At 47.6% G+C, this 27,144-nt stretch overlaps 1 protein-coding gene across 7 annotated transcripts; it reads left to right on the top strand.

Moving 5' to 3' along the window:
- Positions 1–812: 812 nt before the first annotated feature.
- On the top strand, positions 813–27,144 carry CELF6 (CUGBP Elav-like family member 6; the record flags this gene model as incomplete). Of its 7 annotated transcripts, XM_080929778.1 has the most annotated exons (12): positions 813–1,074; positions 4,671–4,753; positions 13,351–13,399; positions 24,639–24,767; positions 24,855–24,934; positions 25,046–25,189; positions 25,294–25,426; positions 25,503–25,652; positions 25,861–25,923; positions 26,186–26,266; positions 26,356–26,499; positions 27,017–27,144. In XM_080929778.1, 12 exons carry the CDS (start codon positions 813–815, stop codon positions 27,142–27,144), a joined length of 1,446 nt encoding a protein of 481 aa, XP_080785904.1. The 7 variants fall into 7 exon arrangements, with proteins under 7 accessions (XP_080785904.1, XP_080785908.1, XP_080785905.1 ...); XM_080929782.1 differs by lacking the exon at positions 26,186–26,266; XM_080929779.1 differs by lacking the exon at positions 25,861–25,923.

Here is a 27,144-nt window from a genome sequence, read left to right on the forward strand (position 1 = left end):
CTACTGAGGAAGAAATCAGTCCTTGGGGGCTTTTGGCGAGAGGCGAGAGTGTGTTTGAGCTCAGGAGGAAGGAGAGGTTGAAGATACAGAAGAGGTGTGCGACGGAGCCTGTCAGGATGGGCTCCGCAAGACTGGCTTCGGTAGTAGGGATAGAGAGGTAGAAACCCTATCTGCCCTACAGAAAACAGTCCACTGTCGGAGGTGCGCAAGAAGGGATCGTCTCCGACTCCAGCAGACAGCGCCACGCATGACGAAGCTACTTCCCATCCATTGCCACGCCCGCACACCCTACACACACACACACACACACACACACACACACACACACACACACACACACACACAGGGCAGCTGAGGGTCTGGTTGCCATGGAGAGCTGGAGCGCGTGAGCCCAGCCGCCCTCTGCTTCCCCCCCCACACCCCCTCCACCCGCCGCCCCAGCTCAGTCAACTCCCTCTCTGATTGGCCACCGCTATCTCATTATGCAAATAACTTGCGTAGACTCGCCCTGCTAGCTGTCTGACGTCACTAAGCTGGGGGGGGCTGGGGCTCGGGGCTGGGCTTGGCGTGCTAGGTAGGGCGGGAGCCAGGAGAGCTCTGACCGGGGACTCCAGCAGGACCCGGGCGCCCCGCCCTCAGCCACGCCTATTTTCAGCCCCGCCCCGCCCCTCGCTCTCGACTGGGCCCCGCCCCCTGGGCAGCCCCCCGTCCTCGCAGGCGGGCCCCGCCCCCTCCCCCAGGCCCTCGCCAGCAGTCCAGGGAAGGGACGGCGGGACAGGCGGGACGCTCGGGAGGGCGGACGGGGCGGGGACATGGCCGCGGCGCCCGGAGGGTCTGCGCCTCCCGCCGGCCCCGGCCCGCGCTTGGCTTTCAGCACCGCGGACAGCGGCGTCGGCATGAGCGGGCTGAACCCAGGTCCCGCGGTGCCCATGAAGGACCACGACGCCATCAAGCTCTTCGTGGGGCAGATCCCGCGGGGCTTGGACGAGCAGGACCTCAAGCCGCTGTTCGAGGAGTTCGGCCGCATCTACGAGCTGACGGTGCTGAAGGACCGGCTCACCGGCCTCCACAAAGGTGCGCGGGGTCAGCCCAGCCCAGCCCAGCCCCAATCCAATTAGAGCGCAGCCCAACCCAACTCCGGCCCCAAACGCAGGCCCAACCCCAGCCCTACCTAGAACCAGCCCGACTCTAGTTCAGGACCTGCCCCACCTCAGTTCTGTTCCCTCCCCAGGCCACAGAGCCCCAGAGCTAGAATTTTCTCTGTGGCATCCTTCTGAGCTTCACTCTGGTCCCTAACACGTTCTTTACTCTAACCTCTAAATCCCTTGTCGCTTCTCACATTCCAGCCATCCCCACCTCCCTGCTGGACCTCTCCACCATCCCTTCCATCAGACACCCCAAACCCTGGAATCTGGAAACTTAGTCTACCTTCCTGGAGTACCCGATCTCCTGACCCCTGGACCCATGGTTTTCCTGAGCACTCTCTCGCTCTCTCTCTCTCTCTGGTGCCACCCTATTCAGGCCTCACTCCTCACGTCTTGGATTTGCACTCCTTCTGGCCTCCAACTGCAAACCAACCCCTGGGGCCTCCATTTGACTTTTGAGTCTGACAGCCTCAAATACCCCATACCTAAATTCTCCTCTTCAGAAATCGGACCTAATTTACACACTCCAATTCACTCCACCCCCAGGAGACTCTCAGAGATAAATGCCTTCTCACATTTGACAATAACCCAATATTCCATACGTTCTCCCAGAACCCAAGGCTCTTTACCTCTCCTGATTTGAATCCAGAATCCCAACCTCAGCTGGGAATATCCACTTGCCTGTGTACCCTTCATCTTTGGTTTTCCCCTGTATGAATACACTCCCCCCCCCTTTTAATCCCCACTCCTGCGCATCTCTGCTTCCTCTCAATCCTCTTGATGGCCTCCTGTTTTCCTTTCTTTGCCAGCTGATCTCAGACTAGAGCACTCTCAGGGTGGGTCCATCTGAATGAGGAAGATGGGGATGGAGACTCTTCTCATTGCCTTTCCTCGGAAGACAGAGGCACCATGGTCCTGTCCAGCCACACCCCTTTCTTCCAGTAGAGAAGGGAGGAGACTTGTTTACATGCAGAAAAGTCTGTCCGGGCTGAGCTGGACTAACAGCCAGAGTCATATAATAATAATCTGGAGACACATCTTTATCTCCCCACTGGGAAATAATGTGGTTTCGGGATTTTTTGCAGGGGAAGGGTTTACCAACTTATCCTCCATAATCTTCCTAAGAGAGAAGTGACAGGTCTTGGAGGGCAGGTCCATTCTGAAGGCCCGTGAGCTAGCATCGGACTGATACGTTTCTCCAACTGGGAGACCCCAGGGCATTCCTTGGCATACTAGAGAGCTTTGAGAAAATGTCCAGGAAAGGGTTAGGCCATTTGAGAAGGGGTACATCTTCCACCTTTTGGGGTGTGGTTATGTTAAAGGACAAGATCACATCATCCAGACTTCCTGTAATGCAGCCCAACCCCTGGCTGTCCTCCTGACAGTGACTACTTGTGGCATTTTTTTTCCTAGACAGTGAATTCAGCGGGTAAGCATAAACCTCCTCTCTGTAGGTGATCAGTAGACTAGGGCAAGTGTGTAGACTCACCACAATTCTCACTCCAACACTCGGTGTCTGACCTGTCCCCTCGCTGTTCTCATTTCCCAGTTAGCACTAATCCCTCCTGTTCATCCCACGCTCTGCCCCTACAGCTACACTTCCCCTATTTCCACTCTTCTGGTCTTCCATTCTCCGACCCAAGAAATTTCCATGGGCTCTCTGTGGCAGCACCTGGACTCCTGATCCTTTTATGAAGCTCCCTTCCAGTCTGAGGACATATTATGGTTTAGAGGCAGAACCATGTGGTTTAGTCCTCCATACACATTACACCTTGTGAGATGTTGCCTTGTGAGATAGGGAGGCAGCTCAGAGGGTCTCTCAGTCAGCATCCCCACTCTCTTCCCAGCAACCATGATGTCTGAACACCAGAGTGACTCGTTTTTATTTTGATGGCTTAGTACTGTGGGAGAGCGCCATGGTGCTTTGAAAACAACCCTAGTCTGAGAGTTCAAAGATCCCAAAGCGGCAACTGACATGATCTCTGGCTTCAGTGGCCCTATTGACAGGACAAGACTCTGTCTAGGAATTCTCAGTAAACTGCAGGCAATCCATCCACCTTCAGAAAGCAGCACCATAGAAGACGCCACAGGGAAAAAAAATAAAACACTTTCCCGTTGTGTTCCAAGCCAGCTCTCTGAGTGGAGAACTGTGCCAGCTCCGAATGGCTTCCCACTTCCACGTGTCCTTCCTCTGTTCCTTCTCCTTCCTCTACTCGAGAGGTCCTTTTTGAAAATACAGATCTTATCATGGTGCATCCCTAGTAAACACCCTCTAGCTGTGTCTCCATTGCTCTTAGGAAAGAGGACACAATGTATTTGAGGTCTCTAAGGCTACATGTAACCCAGTGCCTGCATTCCTCACTACACTCTGCTCATATTTTCAAGACTTCCCCTGTACTAGCCCTCTATTATCCATCTCCCCAACACACCACATTTTTGGCTCAGTTTTTACTCCTCCCAAACAAAACAGCCACGCTCCTCTTTCCCCCTGGTTCTAAAGGACTTGCTGTTCCTGTTCTTGAGAACTCCTCTCTTCTATTTTATCGCCAACATTATTTGAACCTCATGTATGCTAGGCAAGAATTCTACCATTGAGTTACATCCCTGCCCTCAGTGTCTTCTTGGAGGTGGTCCTCAACCCTTGGAGACAGATTCAGGTGCTCCTCACGACATCTAATCTCCAAGACCTCTCCATCTCTAACCCTTCATAAGGCCCAACCATAGTAAGTAAGTATTGGATGTCTTCAGGATGAATGAATTCTCAATGGATATTGGAAGAGAAGAGATACTTCCTTCAATGTTTTTAGGAGACTGTAGATTCTGAAGCTGGTGCAGTGGGACAGTAGTAGACCCTACTCATTAGCTTAACCCAGACTCCATCTCTGCCTCAATAAGTAGGGATGTGTTAGAAGAGCCCAGACTGGGTCACAAATAACCCTTTAAGAGGCCCTGTTATGACAGACCTCTTAGGGAGCTTTTGGAATTTCCTACTTACAAAAAAGCCCTTAAACCTGGACCAAACCTCACCCAACACCAAGCTTAGGAAAAGAAGTGTCAAGAAGTAGTTGGCCTTCAAACTTTATCCTTTTTTTTCCCCTACCACTTGGAACTGGACTGGGAAGGCATCAAGGCTGATCCTTGCAGACTATAAGTCTATGTCTAAAATAGATGGGTGTTGGAGCGGAGCAGGGTACTGCATTGTAGAAGAAGGCAAAGCCGCTTAGAGAGGTTTAACCCTGACAGGACTTATGGGTGGAGTGGGGAGGGGAGCTGGCTGTGGGACTGAATGAGCCCATGACTGGATGTATGGATTTGTTTCTTGGACAGAAGGCCAGGAGAAAATGAGAGGGAACCAGAGCTTAGGACATAGGTCCCAGCATGTGAAGACTTTTCATCACAGAACATTTCCCCGAGCAGTATGTTTACAGGATAGTAATCCCAAGATTGCTTATTTACTTGTATCTTACCGAGAACAATGCTGAGGGGGTTTCAGAAAAGTCCCTGAGTCAAGCTCTTCCTCCTCAGGCTGTGCCTTCCTCACCTACTGCGCCCGGGACTCTGCTCTGAAGGCCCAGAGCGCACTGCACGAGCAGAAGACCCTGCCAGGGGTAAGTCAACCAAGGTTGGGGGTGGGATGGGTAGGAGGTACACAAGAACAGTCTTCTGGCTCAAAAAGAGGGGGGGAGCTCAAGACCAAGTGCTTCAACCCCTCTTTCAACAAGAGATGCCAATGTTGTGAGTTAGGTTAGAATTTTTCCACTTTGACTAAAATCATGGTTTCAGGTATTATCGTCACTACTGTGTGCATGTATGTAGTTACATGTGTCCTCCAATCCTGTTCTCTTGGATGGGACTTCCCTGTGGCCTTTTCCCTGTAAACTTTTTCGGGTACTACCTTGAATTACCAAAATTGTCTTCACTCCATATTATAAAACATAACTTAAGTTAAAAGAGACTCCTTGATTTTATAGGCACTCGGGATTTTATGATCTGGGCTCAGTTAATGGATGGTCACAAGCAAAGGAGAATCAGAACCCACCACCCATGTGGTGGTGACAATTAGGATGGAGCATGGGTTGCCAAGAGGGAACCATGGTTCCCAGCCTCATTTTCTCTTATCTGAGAAGTGTTGGTCTAGAAAAAGAGACGTTCAGAGGTCAGGAGTAGGCAAAGTCTGGGGCAATGTTCATTGGGACTTAAGAAATTCATTGGTCTAGAAAGAGACCAGGATGGAATAAAGGCACAAAACCACAAAGCATATCATGAGATGTGTTCAAATAAATTGCAGATGTGTATCTGGAAAAGGAAGAATTTAATGGGATTCTAATATGAAGGCATTGTAACATGGCAATTGAAGATACTTGGCTTTATTTAGTCTTTCAGACTTAGATCTGAATATCACCTATGACTTCCACAGTTCCTTCCATTCAGGTTTCCGTTTTCTCCTCTTTAGGGAGTGGGTTGTACTAAGAACTTAGCTCTTCCGACTATAGTAAGGAAAGTCCTCCGAAATAGGACTGTTTTCTTAAGATCCTGACAAAGGACTTGATTTTTCTGTTCCCAAATGTCAACAGCAAGATCAATTAGAATAAGAATCAGGTGCCCATTTCAGCCTTGTTGTACGAATTGGAGCTTTACAGGAACTCACCAACTCTGTGATGCTCAGCAAATTTAAACCCTGAGTTTTGCTGGACACCTTTAATGCCAGCACTTTGAAAGCAGAGGCAGGCAGAGCTCTGCAAGTCTGAGTCCAACCTGGTCTATATATCGAGTTCTAAGACAACCAGGACTATATAGTGAGACCCTGTCTCAAAAAAAAAAAAAAAAAAAAAAAAAAGAAAAAGAAAAAAGAAAGAAAAGAAAAGAAAAAGAAACACCCGAGTTTCTTCATCTATAAGACTGAATTCATGAGCAATGAGCTTAGGCGTGTGAAATGCATAACACAGGAGAAAGTAAACACGCGTGGGTTAGCTGGCGGTAGTAGGAGCAATAAGTGAGACAGTAACACTAGTAGGAGCCGCTGTAGAAAGCGTCATTCGTCTAACGGTGGGAGCAAAGGATTCCTACGCTCAGGCGGCGAGACAAGCTGGAACGCCCATGCTGGAAACGGCGTGGTAAAAATTCAGAGCTGGAAGGAAGGGGTGTGTGTGAAGCTGTTGGACCCACCAGGGAGGATCCAAGAGAGCCTGGGTCAGACTGGAGCAGAATCCTATGGAGAGCTACAGTTGAAGCGGGGGGGAGGTGCAAGATTTGAAGATTTGGGCTTTACCTGAAAAGCCCTGAGTAAATTAAGATGGGCTTTGGGGGGAAAAGACTTCCAAAGAAGTGAACAATACCCGTGGGGTTTTATAAGAATGGGCAGTTGGAAGGGATGGCAAAGCTCTAAAGACCTGGAAGAATTTTTAAAGGAGAAGAGCAACATGGTGATTAACCAGCACTCACCAGCTCCAGTGTTCTTGGCATTTTATGTGTGTCAAGTCATTTAGTCCTTTGCGAAGAAGGTACTGATTTCGGCACCCCCATCTTACAGACGAGAAGACTGAGTCTTAAAGCGAACTGCCCAAATTCATGTCACCGAACCCATCTAGTCTACTCAGTAAATTGCCCCACTGTCTCACGAGAAAGCTTAGTAGTAGACGGGGTCCTCAGTTTCTGGAGAGTGGCAACTGAGGATTTCTACCCTCTACCATCCTTCCATCTGCAGACCTCCAGTGTGGCCTGGCTTCCTCTGTGACTAGCAACGTTGGCTTTATTCCCCCTTCTCAACTTAACAAAGTGAAAATTAATATTTAATTATCCTCCTAAATGAAAATCAATGGCACCGTTGGCTAGCCCCGGCAACATCCGTGCCATCAATCTCTGGGCTCAGCGCTTGCCAGGGGCAGCAGCGAGACTTTGACGCCAGAGTGGAACAGGCAGGCAGGCGCCTAGCTTTCTGCGGGTACTGAGTCCTGGGTGTAGCTGCCACCTGCTGGAGAAACAGGGATAAGACTTCCTTCTGCAGTTGGCTGGAATCTGGCGGGACTGTGAAGGGGAAGGCAAGTGAATCCACAAAAGGAAACCCTGACTATTCACGGGAAATAGCACAGATTGTTCTGGTGTGAAACCTCCCCTCAGACCCCTCCACCCCCGTTTACCCACTGCAAGTCTCTGACATCTACTGAAGCTTGGCTCCTTATTCAGAACGTCCCTCAAACTGCAGCATCTGTCCCACCTTGCTCCCAGTTCCTGAAGACTTCCCCCCCCCCGCCCCCCTCCCCGTGACGCCAGGGTACTGCTGTTTCTTTGCGCCTCGTGCTGGTTCTAGAATCTACCTGGATAGGAGGCCAGCTTCATCCCCGTTTCTGGGATTAGGAGGTTGATCTGTCTCCCTGTCTGTGACTTCACTTTTTTTGGAAGAATGTACCCCTTTAGAGATTGTGAAGGAGGCAGGTACTCAATTAGAGGCATTGTGTTCACTTGCACAATTTGTGTCCCATGCAAAACAGCTTGGGAGATGAAAGAAAAATAGGGGGAAAAAATCTAACTACATTCTAAGGGCCAAGCTATGCCCTCAAGAAGCTTCTAGCCCATAAGAAGTTCATTGCACCCCTCTGGAGTTACGCCTAGGCATGTACACCGCCCTCAGGAGCCGGGAGAGAGGAGGGAGTTTTCGAAGAAATATGCTATCATATGCTTTCTTCATACCTGAGGCTCTGGAAACCTGAAAGCCAAAGACCACTTCAGAAATTCCGAGGATAACGTGAGAACAGACGGGAAGACGTCGTCCCCCAGCAAAGATGGCTGTGGCTGTGTGTGAGTGGAGAACGCACTGTGCATGTTGGGACTAGAAGTCACACAAGTTCTGACAGTCAGTTCACGGGTGGATTTAAGAAGAGTTAGGGATGACATTTTAAAGATTACTCTGGCTACAGTGTGGAGAGTGGGCTGAAGAGGAAGCATCAGTGGAGGCAAACAAGGACAATGTCACCTCCGTGTCACCTCCGTGTAGGCAAACGGTAATGCACACTGCCCTGGAGTTGGGACAGTGCAGGTCTGAGGAGGAAAAGGATGGGCTTATGGCACGAATATGGACTCCAGACGCTCATGGCATCTGATTGTGAGCTGGGTTAGAAGTGTTGTAGAGCCAAGTGCTGAAAATGGCGATGCTGAAGTTTGCCCCTCAGACCCTCAGCAGCAGTCCTTTCCTGGGATACTGATAAACCCTCTTCCTATGGGGAGGGGATGCAGGGGAAAGGATGGAATCAGCACAGAGCAGCAGATAGCCCTAGGACACTCTGTCTAAGGTGCTTTAGAGGTCTATTGGAGAAGTGGGATAGATCCCTTTTGCTTACTGGGTCGACAGAATGGGGCCTTGTGCAGGTCTGTTGCCTCTGAGATTCCTCCTGAAGTAGGCTGTTCTTTCCTCTCCCGTGTTTTCAAGGCTAATTTCCCCCTCACAGCCCTGACAGACATGGGTTTGGAAAACTCTTGAGGGACCAGAGCATCAGCCAAGGTGAGGGCTCACCTGAAATCCCATGCCAAGTTTGTGGTTGATGAGTCAGTGCCCCCTTTTCCTAAGTGCACCCCTGCTCCATCCCTTACTTAGCAGAATTAAAACAAGCAGGCCTACCCAGTAGCTCTCATGAGCAGCTTTCCCCTCCAGCCACGAGTAGCACACCTGAACTTCAGATGCTCCCCATAATCCCTGCCTTATGGGGCTGAGGCTCAGAACCTGGGAAGCAGTGCTCTCTCAGTTCCTGAGCCAGAAACCTGAGGGTCAGTCCATGTGCTCTCTTTTCACTCAGCCTCACCCTCTACAGGAAAAAATTCATTTGTCCTGAACATCTTTTGGGTTCTACAATCTTTTCCTTCTACAATGGTCCAAGTCTCTCTCACCTCGCACCTGCACCTCTGACCTTCCTGCCTTTTCTCACCCCAATCCTCTCTCTGCACCATGACAACTTATGGGATGCTTTCTAAGATTAAACAGACTGGGTCACTCCCTCTCCCCTTTTAAAATCCCTTCCTGAATCCTTATAGAATTTGAAATATATCCAAGTCAAAATCCTTGACATGCCTTTTACAGCCTGCCCTGATCTGGCCCCGCCCTGCCTTTCAGTTTTACCCCCCTTTTACCAAAACAAACAAAAATAAGAATTTAAAAAGCCAAAAAGACGAACAGAACCTGCCATATCTGGTATACCTACTAAGATCTGGCTATTGCATTCTTCACCATAACCCCGAAGTATAGGATCATGATTCCCCCCTTATGAGTGGGAACTCTGAGACTGAAAGACCTTAGAGAAGCTACCAGTGACATAACTAAGATTTAAGTTCACTTCTGTCCCCTTCAAGAGCGGGAGCTCTTGCTTTCTCAGACCGAATGCCCTTTGTCTGTACTCTGGGCGTCTAGAACACTCAGCAGCCAGCCTTGCCCCTCCCATTAACTCTACCCACACTCTAAGGGGCTCAGGTCAAACAGTGTCTTGATGGACTGTTTCCTGTGTCAGCCTCGCCGGCTGCAGCCAGCCTCACCCATAGCTCTTCACCTTGCCTTGTCAACAAGGCCTTGGTACCTCAGTGTCTCATCTGCGTTCATGTCTCAAGAATAGGGTTGAGTGCTGGACAGTGGTTCAGTCAGTAAGCTACTTGCTGTGCAAACATGGGACTTGAGTCTGATCCCCAGAACCCACATACAAAGCCAACAGCAGTGCACAATCTTGTAACCTGGGGTGGCAGGAAATCCCTTGCTTTGTTGGTGAGCCAGTCTAGTTGCATCAGAGAACTCTGGGTTCATTAAGAGACAGGATCTGAAAAATAGAGAGGAACAGAGATAGAGAGAGAGAAAGAGATAGACAGACAAAGAGACAGACAGAGACAGAGAGACAGAGTGAGAGACAGACAGAGAGAGATAGAGACAGACAGAGAGACAGAAACAGAGAGAGACAAAGAGACAGACACAGAGAGAGAGACAGACAGGCAGACAGAGAAAGAGAGACAGACAGACAGAAAGAGAGACAGAGAGAGATAAAGAAACAGACAGACAGACAGACAGACCAAGCTTGGTAAAGAGCGTCTACTCCTCCGATTGCCTAGATTCAGTTCCCAGCACCAGCATGAAAGTTTACAACCATCTGTGACAACAGTTCCAAAAGATCTGATGCCCTCTTCTAGTCTCTGTGTACACCAAGCACACACATGATTCATAGGTAGACATGCAGACAAAACACCTAAACACCTACGGTACAAATAAACTCAGAGCTTCACGCACACACGCACACGCACGCACGCACGCACGCACAGACAAGCATGCACAGTGGACTGTAGCTGGCATGATGATGTGTATCACTGAGCAGTCAGTAGGCTGAGGCAGGAGAATCACGAGTTTAAGGATAGCTTAGGCTATTAGCAAGTTTTAAGGACAGCCTACAAAGAGAACCTCTATCTTAAAATCAAAAACACAAATAAATAAATAAAAAACATGGAGTTGCTCAGTAGGATGCAAAAATCACAGGTTCTACCATCGGGCAGACCTGGAGTAAACCCCAGAAAACCCACCAGATGAGTGTCTCTCATCTGTGCTCTCTCTCTCTCTCTCTCTCTCTCTCTCTCTCTCTCTCTCTCTCTCTCTCTCTCTGTCCCAGACAAAATGAGCTTCTCTCCCTGGGCCTCGGTTTTCTCATCTGTAACATGGGGACGGGATACTACCTCCTGGAATGGTTAGAGAGATTTGAAGACTTATGTACATGTCTTCATATATGTTTAAAGAGTCCCAGGGGAAGGTTTGGCATCTGATGGCTTCTCAGAAATGGGGGCCTAGTCTTTTCTGTGAAGGGAGTCTTCATCTCAGTATCCCTGGGGCTCATGACAGAAATCAAAAAATATTGGCAGCATGCCTGACTGGCAGAAGGTATAGGCCTTGAGACGCTGAGGACGGGACCCTGGTGAGCCCACGCAGGAAATCATATGTACCATCTAATACATACTCTCCATCAAAAGGTCAGGCGGTTGGGAGGAGGAAAGGGAGCCCCCCCCCCCCACCCAGCACCAATGAGTACCATCTCCCAGGAAACCCAGCCAGGAGCTACCATGGAAACCGCTGCTGTCACATGTGCTCGTCACTGTAGGCTCCAGAGAAAAATCCTCAGGTTCTATTTAAGAACTAATAAAATAATGATGGTTTTGCTCACTCTCAGTGACCACCCCCCCCCCGTGCCCAGGCTTCTGCCCTCCTTCCTCCTACCAGGCTGTCCTCGCTCCCCCAACCTGCTTTCTATCCCTTCCTTTCCTACCCATTTGCACCCGTAGTTCTCCTCCTTGGTCCTTTTCTAGGTCTGTCTCTTACTTTCTCCTATAATTTCCATCTTGCTGTGTTTCTTCATCTCTCCCATGTCTCTGCTTTCCATAGCTCTGTCTCTTGGTTTCTCCTCCACACTCACAGGTGGCCATGCCTAGGGACTGGTCCTGTCCTCCTGGTCCCTGGTCCAGGCCAGTCCAGACCTGTCCAGCTCGCCCTGATCTGCTTGGATTGATCTGTCATCCCCTCTAGACTACAACCTGAGTCCTGTCGGTGTCTCGGCCCCCACCCACAGCCTGGTACACTGCAGCTGCTCCACTACCAGAGGGTGGGTGTGTCAGAGCCTCGGGTGGGAGGGAGGATTACAATGGTTCAGGCTTGGACTGTTTTCCTTTCTTTTTCTTTCTTTCTTTCTTTTTTTATTAAATGACTCTTCCTCACCCCTCCCACTCCAAAATTTGATCCAAAGAAATTGCTCAGCTGTGACTGCCAGGGTGTTACCATGGTTACTGGGTAGCACTTGTGGCTATGGTAACAGGAAGCTGCCTGTTGTCTCGGCAACGAGCACATTGGAAGGGATGGAGTGGCCCCTGATTGGTGCAGAAGCAGTACATTTCCTGAGGGGAGGGGGTCAGATCATCACCTTCTCAGGCCAGATGGGTATCAGTTACCCCTTCCTCCCGGCACTCAGCTGTCTGCCCCTAACATCAATCCCTCACATCCCACGCACTCAGCTCTTGGCAGTTTACTAAGACCTCCTCCTGCACCCCCATTACCTCATGTGATCCCCACATCACCTATGAGAGAGGAAGGTGAGATGGGGGTTCAATCATGAATTCACTTAGGGTGGTTGGGGGATGGGAAGGTGGGGGTATATGTATTAAATCACCTAGGAGCTTTGTCAGGTTTATACAGTCCCTCACTTTAAGAATCTAATATGGTTCCCAGGTGATCTCTAACCATCTCTGATCAGGGAACCCTTGAATTAAAAGGTGAAGCTGGCTGGAGGAGGGGAGGGTTGGAGGGAAAAGTTAAGTTGCTTTGTAGACTTAGAACTGGAGTGATAGAGGGTTGAGTTTGGGTGAGCCAATGAGCTCGGGTTCTCTGTGTGGAATGAGAGGTGTCAGTGGGCCTTTCGAACCACGATGCCCAGCGAGCAGCTGGAAACCTGAGTCTGAGGCTCAGGAGAGAATGTGGGCTGGAGACGCAGAGGTCTGAGTCATCCCTGGACAGCTGCTGAGGCTGTGGGTGTGGGTGAGGCGATCCAAGAAAAACTGGAAGAGAGAGATGAGCAGGAAGAAGATGGCGCCTGGAGAACCCTAGCGCGGTCAGGGAAAGGGGTACCAGGAGGGATGGAAGGGGGACTGCAGAGGCCACAGGCAGTGGGAAATGTCTTCCCTGGTTAGTTAACTGAATCCGAGAGACAGTGGCTCACTTAAAATCATACAACCAGGAAATTGCAGAGCTAGGGGTATATAGCACTAAGTCTGAGTGCCAGCCTGTTTATTGTAAATAACACACAGCTATATTCTAAGTTTTAGACATAACTACAAATGTGCTACAGCAATTATACCCTCCCAACCCTGCCCCTCTCACTTAAAGCCTTTATGTAAGTCCAGGAGCCAGAGAAACGGGCACCATGTGGAGTTACCATGAGTCTAAGACAGAAGAATGTCTTTGCCCACTGCATCCACCCCGTTTGCTAATAAGCTTCCTGCCACCCAGTTCTTCACGTTCCAGCACCTTCTAAATGCCTGGTTCGAGAAAGAATCTCGGAGAGAATCTATAATCCCTGGTGGGGATGGAGGGGTTGCAGAGCGAAAAGGGCACTGGGGCTCGGAGCCCGAGGAGCTCAGTGGGAAGAGAGATGAGGCCTTAGGACCAAGCATTCATGCTAAATGGGTGTGTTGGTCCCGTGTCTTTCAGATGAATCGTCCGATCCAAGTGAAGCCGGCTGCCAGTGAGGGCCGAGGAGGTAACTTCCCTGTCTGACAAACCTCAGAGGCACCTGTGTAGAGGACAGGGTGGGCTCATTCCTGGAGTTGGTTCTCAACGGAGGCTTAGATGACTAGACCAGCCTGGGTCAGGGAAGTCTGGAATTGTACATCTCAAGAAAGATCTCAGACATTCCAATTCAGACTGAGAAAGGATAGGGTTCTGAGGAGCACAGACCAGAAGAGATAGAACAGGCAGAGGCAGAGGAAGGGTGCTCTTGTTGCCTTGCTCCTGGAGACGTGGAATTGCCTGGCTAGCTAGAATTTACAGATGCAAGCTTGGATTGTTCTCAAGCTTCCTCTGGGTCCACAGAAGAGAACCTTTCCTACAATAGCCCGACTAATCACCACAGGAGATGAGGCTGGCATGATTGTGAGCCATAGGAAGGAACTTAGCTGGGTTCTGGGGATCACAGATGTCTCTAAAATATTCTTAGCTGCACTGTTTCCTGGTAGTGAGACCGCTGCTTCTTAAGGAGAGTGGTGTGGCGCTTCCCAGCCAACAATTCTGGCTAGCTTCCCTGCTAGACAGGCAACACTGACTTCTTGGATCAGTTCTTAGTATCTTTCTTGCCTTTGGGTCTTAGATTATTCCAAAGTATCTGCCTACATCCCTCGTGGTGTCTGCTAACTTTCCTCCTCCCCCTCTGATAAAACAGACTTGTTCCCTGTCTATCTTACCCAAGATCAGCCACTGCTTTGTTTGCTTTGAGAAGGAGTCTATCCCAAACTCATTTAGGAGAGAATGGAACTCAGTGGATAAAGACATTTATTGACACCCTACTAATTCCTTCACATCCTCTCTTGATTTCCTGTCTACTACCACTGGGAGCTATGGTGGCATTGGAGTTCTGTTTGGTCTCAATAAATATTCCCTTCTCCTTTTAGATTCTCAGACCTTTGTCTTTGATTCCTGATCTCATTGCCGTGGGGAGATATTTCTGAGTTCCCTTTCTCTTCCCACGTATTTCCTCTTTTCTCATCTCAGTCTTTCCAGACAGGCCTTTCTGATGGTCCAGCTGCATACAAAACATGTTCAAACATCGCTTCTCCCTAGGAAGCTCTGTCAGGCACCAAGGCCAGTGTTGGCCATATTCTAAACCCTACTCAGCCCACATTTGTGAGACAATCTCACAAATGAATCACCCATGAGCATGTGAGTGAGTTGAGAAGCAAACAGGACATGCTGTTGTTCATTCAGCCGTTCAGGCAACGTGCTCTAAGTCACTCCACATTAGGGACACAGATGCCTGGCAGACCTGGTCCCATGCAGCCCCAGATTATGAGAGGACAGGCTGTAAGATAAACAAAGGGCCATTATTTGGTGTGGACAGTATTTCTGAAGAAGTCTAGACTGGGATTTGGGGGGGGGGCACAAATAAAGAGTAGTGTGTTATGACGGGGTACTAACAGAGAGCCAAAGGAGCTAGGCAGGGGGAGGAGAGGGAGCCTACCCCTCAGGCAGAGGGAAGGGCATGTTCAAAGGCCCCAGAGCTCAGGGGATGCAGTAAAACCTGAGATCTTATTCAGGTACTGGTCCATGTCCAGTGCTTTGCACGTGGTCCTGTGCATCCCACCAGAACTCAGCAGGTGGCTGCTCTGAGGAAACCTCTGAGCAGAAACACTTCTCTTTGGCCACATTGGCACCAGCATGAGTATTAGCAATTTCTTCCTTTTATTTTTTTCTCTTGTACAGATTTTGCAGGTGTCACATCACTGACATGAAGCACCCCACCTGCCCACCTGCTCATATTCAGAGTAGTACAGGGGCAGAACAAACAAACCTGGCTGGGGGAGGGGGAGCAAATCTTACTAACAGCTGGGCTTGTTGCTTCTGAAGTTTTATGTTACACAGATTTTTCTTGACAAGTGACAACTTTCAAGGACTATGTATTCTGAACACTTCCTTGAATAATTCTCGCAAATATGCATGGCCAGGTTTCTCACTGTCTCCTTACCACATATTCTGAAGAGCAGTGAGTGTAATAAATCCTGCAAAGCAGTTGGGCCTTTGCCATTTTTAAGCATTTTACTTACTGACTGATCTGCGCATTCTAGAATTTGTGACTAATCAAAATGTGTTGCTCTTCTCCTGGGAGATCACATATCTCTTCTAGATGAAAGAAATTATGTGTCTGTGAGTCTAGGTGTTCATATATATGAATGCCTGCGGGGGCCAGAAGTGGGCATTGATTTCTTGGAGCTGGAGTTATAGGTGTTTGTAAGCTGCCCAGTATGGGTGGTGGAATCTGCCTTCCGGGCCTCTGATAAAGCCATCTTTTCAGCCACCACATACCTCCTCTAGGGTTTGCTGAATATTAATACTTGTCTAACATGTGAGACAGGGGCTCACTGTATAGCTTTGGCTGGCCTCAGAGATCCACCTGCTTCTGCCTCTGAAGCACTGGAAATAAAGGTGTACATCACCGCCGCGCCTGGCAGAGAAGCTCAATGTTTTAAGGACGCTTATGGATTTCTTGCCTCTGAAATGTAATAAATGACACCAACATGAGACAGTCTGTCCCACTAAAGTCTTATTGTAGTGACCTCAGATATTCTATGAACTTGGTCATACCTGTTCCTGTGCTCTATGCTGGTGAATCTACATATTTTTATTCTTGCTTGAGTTGAAGCCTTTAGCTTACATCTGATTGCTAATAGTTTTCTATGTCTGAAAAGGACACTTGTGTTGATAAAACCTTCATTGAAAAGACATCAAGACTGCTGAAACTTATACTCCCAGAATTTGAGAGGCTAAACCAGGAGAATTATCCTGGGTTTGAGACCATGGGCTACATAGTAAATATCAGGGCAACTTGGGCTATAATGTGAGTTTCAAAAAAAAAAAAAAAAAAAAAAAGACATTGGTCCAGGTGAGATAATTCAACAAGTAAAGGCCCTTGTTGCTAAGCCTGAGTTCCTGAGCTCACTCTCAAGGATCTACATGGTAGAAAATGTAACTTACTGACTTTCACCAAATGTCCTCTTAGTGCCACATCCAGGAGATGGCATGTGAGCATCTACACACACACAATAAATAATAAAACAGAACACGTAAAAGATATCAAAGCAAACGTAACCTGAAATTCTCCCATTTTCTTCTGGAAGGAATTATATGGGTTTTCTTGTTTTGTTTTTTTTATTTTTTATTTTATATAAAATAGGAGTCAGAAAGTAATTTCAGGAGCCTTGGAAAGTAACCCTACAACTTATACAAAATTTACATCTAACTGACTAAAATGGAAACCACTTCAGCCTTTGGTTAAGTGCACTGTGAGAGCCCAGATAAAACTATCTGCTTAACTTCTTTGGTACCTGAACTGCAGCTACCCTATCATCCGTATGGAAATATTCTATCCTTCACACATGAGCCTTTTTACAGAAATAGTTAGTGCTCTGGTTTTGAATTTTGAGGTCAATGCAATTTGTTCTTTTAATCAATAAACATGAGGTTTGGAGTAGTAATAACCAATGTATACACTAATGTCCGTTTAGATGTTATTGGTAACACTGAGGAGTCCATGCTTCTCTCTACTCACCCCCCGTGTGTGTGTGTGTGTGTGTGTGTGTGTGTGTGTGTGAGAGAGAGAGAGAGAGAGAGAGAGAGAGAGCATTATATGTCAATCAAACGGTATACTAAGGGAAAATGAAGCCAGTTCCTATCAAATGAATAATATTTGTTTCTGTGTTGACTGAACATAGCATCAAAAACGTTTCCTCCAGCATTTGGATTTTTAAAGTGAGCAATAAAATGTTTTCTGAAACCAAATGCAGTGGCTCATATGACTAGTCCCACACACTTGGGAGGCTGAGGCAAGAGGACCCCCAAGCAACACAGTCAGACTGTAGCTCAATAAGTAAGTTGAAAAGGTGTTTTGAGATAAGATCCCAAGATTTATGTATTTGAATGAAAAGCATTAACTCCAAATTATCTAAAATTAGAGGTAAAGATCCTAAGTCGATCGGACAATGAAAATTACATAATTTGTCATTTGCCATTCAGCACAAGGACCACTGAATTTTCTTATGTATATTGTCTTTACTTTGGACATGCTAAAAATAACATAAACTGGAAATATAGTCTTATTGGAAAATAGTTTTTAGTCATGATAAAATCTTTAAAATCACTGAACCACTAAATTTGCATTTTCTTCGTTTTCAGTTTTATAACATAGTCAGTAAATTAATAAATCACAGTGGTGGTTATTCTGTTTGTCCTACTTCCCAACGTGGCTGTACATTTTTTTTTTTAGCCACACAAATCTTTACACAGCCAAGATGCCTACGGTACAGAAATAGATTAAGTAATCGATACCCCCAATCAATACACTCTTTCTACTTTTCAATTAAGAAATTAATTAATTCAAAGCTTGAGCTTGTACTCTTCCTGCTCAAGCTCAGAGTGCTAGAATTACAGGTACTCACTACAACACCCTGGTTTAATTTTTTAAAATTATTTATGTGTGTGGTCACAATCTCCATAAGTGTGGAGTTTCCGCAGAGGCCAGAAAAGTGTGTGGAAGCTCTAAAAATTGGAGTGACAGATGGTTGAGAGCCACTAAGTGGAGGCTGAGAATCAAACTGGGCCCTCTAAAAGAGCAGCCAGTACTCTGAACCACTGAGCCATCTTTCTAGCTCCTTAATTTAAAAAAGTCATTTCTTTCTTTCTTTCTTTCTTTTTTGAGATTATAATATAATCACATCAGGGCTGGAGAGATGGCTCAGCGGTTAAGAGCTGGTACCGACTGCCCTTCCAGAGGTCCTGAGTTCAAATCCCAGCAACCACATGGTGGCTCACAACCATCCTTAATGAGATCCGATGCCCTCTTCTGGTGTGTCTGAAGACAGCTACAGTGTATTCATATATAATAAATAAATAAATCTTTAAAAAAAATATAATCACATTATTTCTTCTTCCTTTTTTGCCCTCTAAACCCTTCCGTATACTACTCCTAGTTCTCTTTTAAATTTAGGGCTTCTTTTTCATTAATTGTTACTATATACATCTGCACATACATAGTGTAGCTTCTTAAGTCTAAAATATTAATGTTTAAATTTAAAGTGTTTTCTCTTGCTTCTGCTGTTGAGGTCAAACAGCCCTATACATTCTTCTTAAAATAATTTTTAAAATTTTAATTTGTGAGTGTGTGTGTGTGCGCGCGCACATGTGTGCCTGTGTGCCTGTGTGACTGTGTGAATGTAAGTCAATTATGTTGGTGCCCCCAGAGGCAGCAGAAGGCATCAGGGGCCCTGCAACTAGAGTTATGGGAGGTTGTGAGTTGCCTAGTTTGGGTGCTGAGAACCAATGCTAGTCCTCAAGAAGAGCAGAAAAATTCTTTGTTTTGTTTGTTTATTGCTTTTTAAAGAAAGGATTTCACTTTAAAGAAAGCCTTGGCTGTCCCAGAACTTACTCTGTAGATCAGGCTAGCCTCGGAATCAGAGATCCACTTGCCTCTGCTGCCTTAGTCCTGAGAGTAAATTCATGTACCACCATAACCAACTTCGTATTACTGTTTTAAATCAGACACATACAGCAGCTGCTGTAATACCAGTTGATAGTCACTTCCATATTTGGCCCTTAGGCTTCTTAAAAATATCCCATACACACACACACACACACACACACACACACACACACGTACCTCAAGTTAACTCATTGCTTTCTACAATGTGTTCTGCCTCTGAAGGTAACATAAGCTGATTTTCTGCATCTTGGCTGGGCCTTGGCTGCGGTGGAACCTGAACCAAGCACAGGTGTGCAACACACAAAGATAAATACACCCTGAGATATCTTCTCTCTTTAGGGTCCTGGGGTTGTTTTTCTTTTTTGTTTTTTCTTTTTTTAAGATTTATTTATTTATTTATTTATTTATTTATTTATTTATTTATTTATTTATTTATTTATAAGTACACTGTAGCTGTCTTCAAACACACCAGAAGAGGGCACTAGCCATTATGTGGTTGCTGGGAATTGAACTCAGTGCCTCTGGAAAAGCACTCAGTGCTCTTAACCACTGAGACATCTTTTCAGCCCTCCCCCCCTTTTTTTTCAAGACAGGGTTCTCTGTGTAGCCGTGGTTGTCCTGGAACTTGCTCTGTAAACCAGGCTGGTCTCAAACTCAGAAATCCACCCGCCTCTGCCTCCCACATGCCTGGGAAAGGCAGGTACGCAGAGAGGTTCGCTGTTCTTACCCGGCCCAGCCCTCTTGCACCACAATGAAGAAACAGTGGAGTCTCTTTTCCATTCCTTGCTCTAAGTCCCTTTGTTGCCATCCTCCTTAAAACTCCCTTTTTATGTTTTAATGGCAAAATACAAAAAACAGGGTCCTGGTAGATGGATCAGTAGTTAAGAGGACTGGAGGTCCTGGGTTCAGCTCTGAGCATCCACATTTGTAACTCCAGTTCTGGATGATCCAATGCCCTAATCTGGCCTGTGAGAACACCAAGAACATGTGGTATACATATACACTTGTAAGCAAAACTCCTATATGCACAAGATAATAAGGATTTTAAAAATGCACTGTCTTAACCATTATACAACTTACTAGTATTGAGTATATTTGCATGTTTGTACAACCAGTCCCAAGAAGATTTTCATCTTCAAAATGTAAACAGCCTGGGGAGAGGACTCAGTAAGGTATTTGCATGCAAGCTTGAAGACCTGAGTTTCATCCCAGCCCCATACCTATGTGTGATCACAGTGCTGGGAAGATAGAAACAGGAAGATTGCTAGATCTTGCTGGCCAGCTAGCCTAGTGAGCGCCAGGTTCAGTCAGTGGTAGACCTTGTGTCAAAAAACAAAGTGATTGAGTGTCCACTTCTGGCTTCTCCATCCACTCATATGCATGTGCACGTGCACTCCCCACAACACATACACAGAAAGGGGATGTTAGTCGAAGGTCCAGGTTTCTGTTACGCAAAGGAACATGTTTTAGTGCATTGTTACAGAGTTAACTGTAGTTAATTATAAATTGTTTAAAAAAATGACTCAGCCATTAAAGCCATCTTCTTCTTCTTCTTCTTTCCTCCTCCTCCTCCTTCTCCTGCTCCTCCTCTTTCTCTTCCTCCTCCTCCTCCTCTTTCCTTTTCTTCTTTTGAGACAGGGTTGTTTGTGTAGCACTGACTATCACAGGAATTCACTCTGTAGACCAGGCCGGCCTTGAACTCAGAGATCCTCCTGCCTCTGGTCATATCCTGGATGTGGGCAGGGTCGCCTGCTTGAGAGCTGGATTAAAGGCATGTGCTGCCACTGCCAGGTCTTCCTTGGCTTCTTATGTTGTAGCATAACACCAGGAAGAGAGGCTTTACTGCAGCAACTGCCCCAAGAAGGACTTTCTGGGATTGTCTTTGGACTGAAAGATGGACTAAGTATTTTCAGAATTGATTTGGTGGTTGGTACTCAAAGGTTGCAATATTTTTTCATAATCATGGTAGTGTGTTAAAGGCCCTAAATGGCAGAAATGTGTACACATCAAGCAAAGCCATTTTTCTTTTTGTCAGCATCCTGGTATTTCTTCAGAAGACAGATTAGACTGATCCTAGGCTCTTAAATTCATCCTTTTCTACATTAGAAATCCTGACCTATATGACCAAAAATACACAAAGTAGATTTGTGGAGATGGGCTATCGCATAAGCCACTTGCTTGGGGTTCAAAAACATTTGGTAGAATAACAATTAGTATGTATTAGGTACCAATAGTAAAATATAATCACACTGTGTGTTCACTGATGTCGGGACCTACTCACCATCTACAGGACATATACTCTCTTTGTTATGATTCTTTTTGTACATGGGTATTTTGTCTGCATATATGTCTGTGTACCATGTGTGTGCCTGGAGCCTACAGAAGCCAGAGAACCATATTGAACCCCTGGAACTATAGTTACAGATGGTTGTGAACCCAGTGTAGATGCTGGGAATCAAACCTGGAAGAACAGTCGATGGCCTTACCCAATCAGAGATCTCTCCAGCCTTCGTGGGAGCCTTTTTAAAGATTATTTTAAGTACTGGGACCAAACTCCAGGGCTTTGTCATGCTATACATTTTTGTCATGTCCTACCACTGAGCTACATCCCCAGTTCCACTTGGATATTTAGTCCTCATTCTTATAGTATCCTCTTTTAAGCCAACTGGTAGAGTTTGATTTAGAAGAAACTGATATATCTGAACTGTTAACGCCATCATTTCTATCCAAAGGGGAATCAGTAAGCCTTACAATCTTCATATGTATCAATCTGGAGTTATGCTTAAAGGGTCCAGGCTTGACTTTGATAACGTCTCTTAAAGTTATCTAACCATTTCTGATTTGCCTATAGTTCATGGTCACTACTGTTACCTGCACATTATCCTGTAAAACAATTCCTTGGAAAGTAGCAAAAAAAAAAAAAAGTTCCAGAATTCAAGTGATACCTTGACAACAGGTAGAAAACCTAGCTCATAACGAATGCTCTTTTCAATGATGAATTCTGTAGTCCAGAACCAACAATACTCTGGTTGAAATTTCTAAATCAAGAGGTTCTTACAGGGACGATGTGTGGGGGGATCAGTGGTGATAGCTAGACTTTTGTCCCCTACATACACCATGGACAGAAAAGGACAGCACGTTTAGATGAAGAACTGCAAGGCCACCATGCACACAGCCTCTTTACTGTGTTAGGGGTTCCATCTCAGCTTATGTTCTCTCTTCTCCCAGAGGGCTACCTGGATGCTGGTCCAGGAGCATGACATCTCACAGACCCTACCAGTGACATGCTCCGATATCAACTAGAGCACCGTGAGCTCCTTAGCACTGTGGAGGCCCCAAGATCTTCTCTAGACACATCCAGGCCCTTTGCAGACATCAGCATATTTTAATGTCAAAGCTTGGAACAGCAGCACAGACTTCTTTTTTTTTTTTAACTTGTTTTTTATTTCTTTTCCTTATTTAAATTGGATATTCTCTGTATTTACATTTCAAATGATATCCTCTTTCCCCTCATTCCCATTCCTCTCCCCCTCCCCTTGCTTCCATGAAGATGCTCCCTCTCCCAACTACCCTCTCCACTTCAGCACCTTGGCATTCCCTACACTGGGAAAATGAGCCTTCACTGGACCAAAGGCCTCTTCTCCCATTGATACCAGACAATGCCTTCCTCTGCTGCATATGCACCTGGAGCCATGGGTCTCTCCATGTGTGCTCAGTGGTTGGTGTTTTAGTCCCTGGGAGCTCTGGATGGTTTGGTTGGTTGATAATGTTGTTCTTCCCATGGGGTATAGCAAAGACTTAACATTTGATGTTGAACATTTCCCTGACCACATGAAGCCTGTTCTCCAATGTTAGGACAAAACCATTAATGTCATATTTATACAAGACTCAATTTCACGTCTTCCAACTCCTTCCATTCCTAGAAATTAGAGCCTCATCTTTGATGTTCCTGTCTCTTAGCCACTGGCATAGCCCCTTGTTCTTTCCTGCCTTCTTGAGTCATCTGGAACTCTACTTCTATTTTTTTTAATGGTTTCAAAGGGCTTTCCCAGTTCAAATCAACACAGGGAAGACTTCGGCTCCCTTCCCTGGCTTTATCTGAGCATTTCTGCTTTTCTCTTACATCTTCACCTTCACTCTAATGTTTTATTTGTTTGCTTGTTTATTGTGTGTGTTTGTGTGCACACATGCCACAGCAGTGCATGTTGTGTTCAGAGTCAACTTGTGGGAGTCAGTAGTCTCCTTTCGCTGTGTGGGTGCATTGGACTTGGCAGCAAAGTGCTTCACCCCCTTAGGTAGCTTGCCAGCTATCATCTTAATAATTTTGCTGAAACAATATTTTTTGCCCCTTTTTTAAAAAGGTTAGGAAGCCAGTGATCTGTGCCATGGGCTCAATTCTCTCACTAATGCCCGTGGAAGCACAAAAACACCTCAGGACTGGACTCTTACTCCAAGCATGAGGTCATCAAGATGTTTAGGAGTTGAGTGTTTCCAAGCTCTGGGATCTCTGAGGCGACAGCAGAAGCCAGATTCTTAACCAACCCTTCTTTCCCAGTGTTCACTTTGCTGTACCCTGGCAAGCCCTGTACCCTGGCAAACCCCTGTACCCTGGCAAGCCCCTGTACCCTGGCAAGCCTCTGTACCCTGGCAAGCCCCCATACCCTGGCAAGCCCCATCCCTAGTTTAGAAGCTTACTTCAGTGCAGAAAGAAGCCAGATCTTAACAGTAGGTCCATTGGTTTCTACTCCTTGATCCCAGCTTTCAGATAGTGTTTGCAGAGATCTGACTTGGTAGATATACAGCTACTCCCCAGTTCAAATCCAAGCCCTCTAATTCTGATCATGAGCCACAGGCTCGGTTTACAACCCTTTTCTCTGTCACTCCCACAGGAAATGTGGGTGCATGGAGAGATCACTTGCTCTCAGCTGGTCGTCTAGGTCTAGAGACAGAACGTGTTCTTCCAAAGCATATACAACAGAGGTGAAACTTAACACAGGAGAACACTCCAAAGAGCAGGTTCCAAGGCTCAGAGAGGGCCCTGGAAGCTCCACAAGGAGATGGAAGGGGGTAGATCTGGGAATTAGAAAACGGGTTCAGAGGTTCAACAGGCACTGGGGAAAATGCTAATGTTAGAAGCTCAGAAAAGCAAACTTTCTCTGTAGTTCCTTGATTAGATTTGGTGCTAGGGGTAAGGATCCGACACTCCAGAGCTAAGTGTCTAAGGCTAAGGCAGGTTAGGATAGCTGTTTTTCTATGCTGGGTTTGTTTTGCTTGACAGAGCTCTTCCTAATTCGAGCAGGAAAGGGCATTGATTTGACCGTTGCCATGAAGCTGACCAGTAAGGCCATGGTCAAGCATCACACTCTCCAGTATGCAGTCTCCAGTAGCATTGCCCAACTCTTAACAACAGAAAAGATCCAATGGTAACACGATATGTATAGGGCTCTGCTCCCCACTCCCACCCCTGAAACTTCAAGACTGTATCACTTCCCACAAGAGCAACAAAGAGTGTCTGTGAGCTTCTTCAGGACCCAGGTTTCATAATGGAAATTTCAGCTGAGTTTCTTCCCTGGAGATCTGCCTGTAGGTCACTCTGCCCCCAAAGAGACCCAGCTTTAGGGTCCCGTGGCCTTCTTACTCCCTAAATGTCTTCCCAGAGCTAGACCGGTGAGCCACCTTCCCAAGCTCCTCAGGCAACTCTGGGAAGTCTAGGAACACTTAGGATCACCAGGTCATTCCTGCCTTTGTTCCCCAGAGGACCGGAAGCTGTTTGTGGGGATGCTGGGCAAGCAGCAGGGTGAGGAGGATGTCAGACGTCTGTTCCAACCCTTTGGCCATATCGAGGAGTGCACGGTCCTGCGGAGTCCCGACGGTACCAGTAAAGGTGACCTGAACTACCCCCGGGATTTCCCGATGACCTCTTAGTTCTGACTTCTGCAGCCGAGTCATTCCATCCTCTCTCCTGCACCAGGCTGTGCCTTTGTGAAATTCGGTAGTCAAGGGGAAGCTCAAGCCGCTATCCAGGGACTCCACGGTAGCCGGACAATGACGGTGAGAGCTGAGGATTTGGGCTAAGGGTGAGGCCACAGGCTCTCACTGTCCCAGGCTCTGAGCACAGTCAGGGTCAGCACAGGTCACCATGTCCTTCTTCTTTCTGCCCAGGGCGCCTCATCCAGCCTGGTGGTGAAACTGGCAGACACAGACCGGGAGCGCGCTCTGCGAAGAATGCAGCAAATGGCTGGCCAGCTGGGTGCCTTCCACCCAGCCCCGCTGCCCCTCGGGGCCTGTGGCGCCTATACCACTGCGGTAGGTAGCTGGCCAGGGTGGGTGGGGGCAGGGCAGGGGGCTAGGATCCATTGACAGCTGCTAGTCTCTGAGGCCTCTACACACGCCCTCCTTCCTTCCCCAAGATCCTGCAGCACCAGGCAGCGTTGCTGGCGGCAGCGCAGGGTCCCGGGTTAGGCCAGGTGGCCGCGGTGGCCGCCCAGATGCAGCATGTGGCAGCCTTCAGCCTGGTGGCTGCTCCACTGTTGCCTGCAGCAGGTAAGAGACCCAAGAGAACCATGGTTGGGATAGCCAATGAAGTGTCACTTCCTGATTGTCTCACCTCCACCTACAGCCAATACATCGCCTAGTGGCAATGGCCCCGGTGCACTCCCTGGCCTTCCAGCACCCATGGGGGTCAATGGATTCGGCTCCTTGACCCCCCAGACCAACGGACAGCCAGGCTCCGACACACTCTATAACAACGGGCTTTCGCCTTACCCAGGTGGGTCACCCTACTCTACTGACCCAACCCACCTGGAAATGGAATGGGAAGAGAGGCTTTCTAGGCGAGGACCTGCTTGGGGGAAAGAATTCCATCTTCCCAGCTGCTTTTCAGAGTGCCCCTGCACCTCCCACACTCCCACCCAGGGTCTCCCCCGACCCCTGTTCACCTGCCTTCATCGTGGGCCTTGGGCCCCCTCTCTCTCCAGCCCAGAGCCCCGGTGTGGCTGACCCCCTGCAGCAGGCCTACGTTGGGATACATCACTATGCAGGTTTCATTTGGCACTGCCCGGCCCGGGGACGTGGGTGTGGGGTGTTAAAGGGCCTCAGAAAGAAATAGGGAGATTTGTGGGAAGGTTAGGTTCTGTTCCAAGGAGTCAACCCTTCTGTCCTGTTCTGCCCCAGCCCCTACCCTTTCTTGGGTCAAGGGTTATGATGAACTGGGTTGAATCTGTCAGAGCTGGTCAGGCAGATGGGGGTCTGTTGGGGAAACGTTTCCTGGGGATCACTGCCTACACCCACCTCTGTCTCCAGCAGCCTATCCCTCAGCCTATGGCCCAGTGAGCACAGCTTTCTCCCAGCAGCCTTCAGCTCTGCCTCAGCAACAAAGAGAAGGTGAGGGACTGAAAACTGGAGATAAAGGGTCTTTGGAAGGGTGACCCTCAGGGTCCCTCTCCTGAACAAGCCTGCTACTGTTCCCACAGGCCCCGAAGGCTGTAACCTTTTCATCTATCACCTGCCTCAGGAGTTTGGGGATGCAGAACTCATACAGACATTCCTGCCCTTCGGAGCTGTTGTCTCTGCCAAAGTCTTTGTGGATCGTGCCACCAACCAGAGCAAGTGTTTTGGTGAGCGGATCCATCCCTGTACCTCAGGATTCCCTAGGGACCATACGTAAGGCTTCCAGAGACTGAATGTTATGGGACAAAGTATGGGCAAAGCAAGCTTATTTCAGATCACCCAAGAATCTTGGGTGACTAGAATGTGAGAGATCGGGAAGGCTTCAGCTTTTGGAGTTTGTCCAGAGCAGGGTTCAAAGCAGGGTTTAGAACCGAGAGATGCCTCTAGCCCCCGGCTGTGGTTCTGAGGCCAGAATGGGAGGATTGGAGCAAAGAAAGCAGTGAATCCAAACCAGGGAAATAGTCTGACCAACTCACCGTCCCTTCCCCCACACCAGACTTCCTTCCCATCTGTCCAGGAATCACACCTTTAGGAATGATTTGCCTCTATCATGGTATGCACACATACATGCTCACATATTTAAGCCATGGAAAGTTACACATGCGATGATCCTAACCTGGAGATTAGAAAAAGAGACCCTGGCAAGCTGGATTCCCAGGTAACCTGTCTGCCTACACCCTCCAGGATTTGTTAGTTTTGACAATCCAACCAGTGCCCAGACTGCCATCCAGGCCATGAATGGCTTTCAAATCGGCATGAAGAGGCTCAAGGTCCAGCTAAAGAGACCTAAGGATACCAACAGGCCTTACTGA

This window comes from Micromys minutus (genome assembly GCF_963924665.1).
Source record: "Micromys minutus genome assembly, chromosome: 16".
NCBI classification, from domain to species: domain Eukaryota; kingdom Metazoa; phylum Chordata; class Mammalia; order Rodentia; family Muridae; genus Micromys; species Micromys minutus.